This window comes from Gavialis gangeticus, unplaced genomic scaffold (genome assembly GCF_001723915.1).
Source record: "Gavialis gangeticus isolate Ggan-Ray unplaced genomic scaffold, GavGan_comp1, whole genome shotgun sequence".
Classification (NCBI taxonomy): Eukaryota; Metazoa; Chordata; order Crocodylia; family Gavialidae; genus Gavialis; species Gavialis gangeticus.
In genome coordinates, this window is record NW_017729034.1 from 26,090,920 (window position 1) to 26,092,769 (window position 1,850).

The following is a 1,850-nucleotide window of genomic DNA, read 5'->3' on the forward strand; positions in this document are numbered from 1 at the left end:
ACTGCAGTCTCTGCTTCAGGCTTTCTGTTCTCCATTTCTCATGTAAATGAATGGTCATCTGTTCCCATCTCCGATGCAAATGAGACCTAGGGCAGTTGTTTCACTTTTGTCACCCTCATCTGGAGGGTTTTAGGTGCGTCTCTCACTGCATCCTAATCAGTTTCTGTTTAGGTGGGGGGGGTGATTCTTTGTGAGTCAGACAGTCTACATCCTGTGTCAGGGTTCCCCAAGAACATGGAGCTGACAGGTAACACTAGCAACTGGAGAAAATGGGGCAAAGGGAAAGAAGCGTTCTCCTACCTTTTAGCCCAGTGGTTAAGAGTTAGGCACTGGCCCATGAAATAGGAGATTCAAATTCATGGCTCCCCCTCCCTCTAGTCAGAGTAGGCGCCCCCCAAAAGTATCAATTGCTTTCATAAACTTATTTTGTTTTACACTGTACAGTATGAAATTCTGTCCCCGTCCCCACCACTGTATAGTAATTCCAATTAAGACCTGCAAAATCTAAGCAAAATCACTTTGTTCACCTATATTTCCCCTTCAAAGAGTTTCAGCTACCATTATGTCTTAGTGATGTTATGTGGGCCTGTGATAGTTTTTAAAGGACTGCACATTTCTGTGTGCATTGGCCAGGGAGTAGGACTGCTAATTAGTCAAATAGAAACACAATTCACTTCACTTCATTTACTACAACTTGGTTCTAAGAGAAACCTGAAGTTTCAGTGAACTTAAAATGGTTGGAGCAATTGCTGGTTGAAACAGGCTAAAAAACATATCAGGTCCACATCCGACTCAGCTTTCCATCAGCTACCTGGAGAACCATGTTGTACAAAATAGTACAACAGATCTACTGGCAAGTGTACACAGTTTGGATTAAGAGACAGTATCACCTACTGGTACTCTGGAGAATTGTTAGCAATGGGTGTATTTAACTTGTGTAAATCATAGAAAAATAGGCTGGAAGGGATCTCAGAGATCATCTAGCCTAATCCACTGCTCAAGGCAGGATCATCCTAGACAAATGCTTGCCTATGCCTAACCCATGCTTAAGAACTTGCAATGACAGATTCCACAGCTTCTCTGGGTAATCTGTTTCACCGCTTAACCATCCCCAGCACTGGAATGTACTTCCTAATATCCAACATAAATCTCCCTTGCAGCCAACTAAACTCATTTCTTTTTCTCTTATCTGTAGTCTCAGAGAATATTTGATGTGGTAGTCAAAGATGTATTAATGCCCACTCTCCCAGTATTCTCTTCTCTAACCTAACCAGTTCCAGTTTTTCCAACTTTTTTCTCTTCCTATATCTTGTTTTCTAGCCCTTGAATTATTTTTGTTGATCTCCTCTAGACCCTTCGGAGAACAGCAGTTGAGTGGAGACATGAAAAATGGTGGGTTTCACATCCTGGCTCTACAGTCACACTCTGTGTGACCTTAGATAAGTCAATTAGCTTCTGGGTTACTGGGTTACATGGGGATAATCCCTACTTCATAAGGCTGTTGTGAAGCTTAATTTTATTCATTTTTACAAATAGTAACACTGACTAGTTCTACTGAACTTATGAAACTAACAGAAGCATACCAGGCAGCTGTGCACCCATGGAAGTAACAGTGCATGGGACAGTGGCAGTTGCCAGGCTACTGGCAGTGCTGGCACGGCCAGATTACTGCTGTTTTTGTGTTCCCTACCCCAAGTGAGTAGCTGGGGCTGCTGCCCCAGTCAGTCTCCCTTAGTTAAGCTGCTGGGTAGCAGAGGTGCCATTTGTCTGTGACACTTGGTGCAAAATTTAAAAAGGAAACCAAAAGTTATTTATTCTCATATTCTAAGCACCCATTAAACCCCAGATGC

The 1,850-nt window shown here is 42.6% G+C and overlaps 1 protein-coding gene across 1 annotated transcript in view; it reads left to right on the top strand.

The window, feature by feature from the left end:
• MOCS1 (molybdenum cofactor synthesis 1) overlaps positions 1-1,530 on the top strand; it is a 75,349-nt gene extending 73,819 nt beyond the window's left edge. The window contains exon 12 of the mRNA XM_019527252.1: positions 1,352-1,530. Coding sequence (XP_019382797.1) covers positions 1,352-1,507 — 156 coding nt within the window. The 3' untranslated portion in view covers positions 1,508-1,530. The remainder of the gene's footprint in view (positions 1-1,351) is intronic.
• Positions 1,531-1,850: the final 320 nt, after the last annotated feature.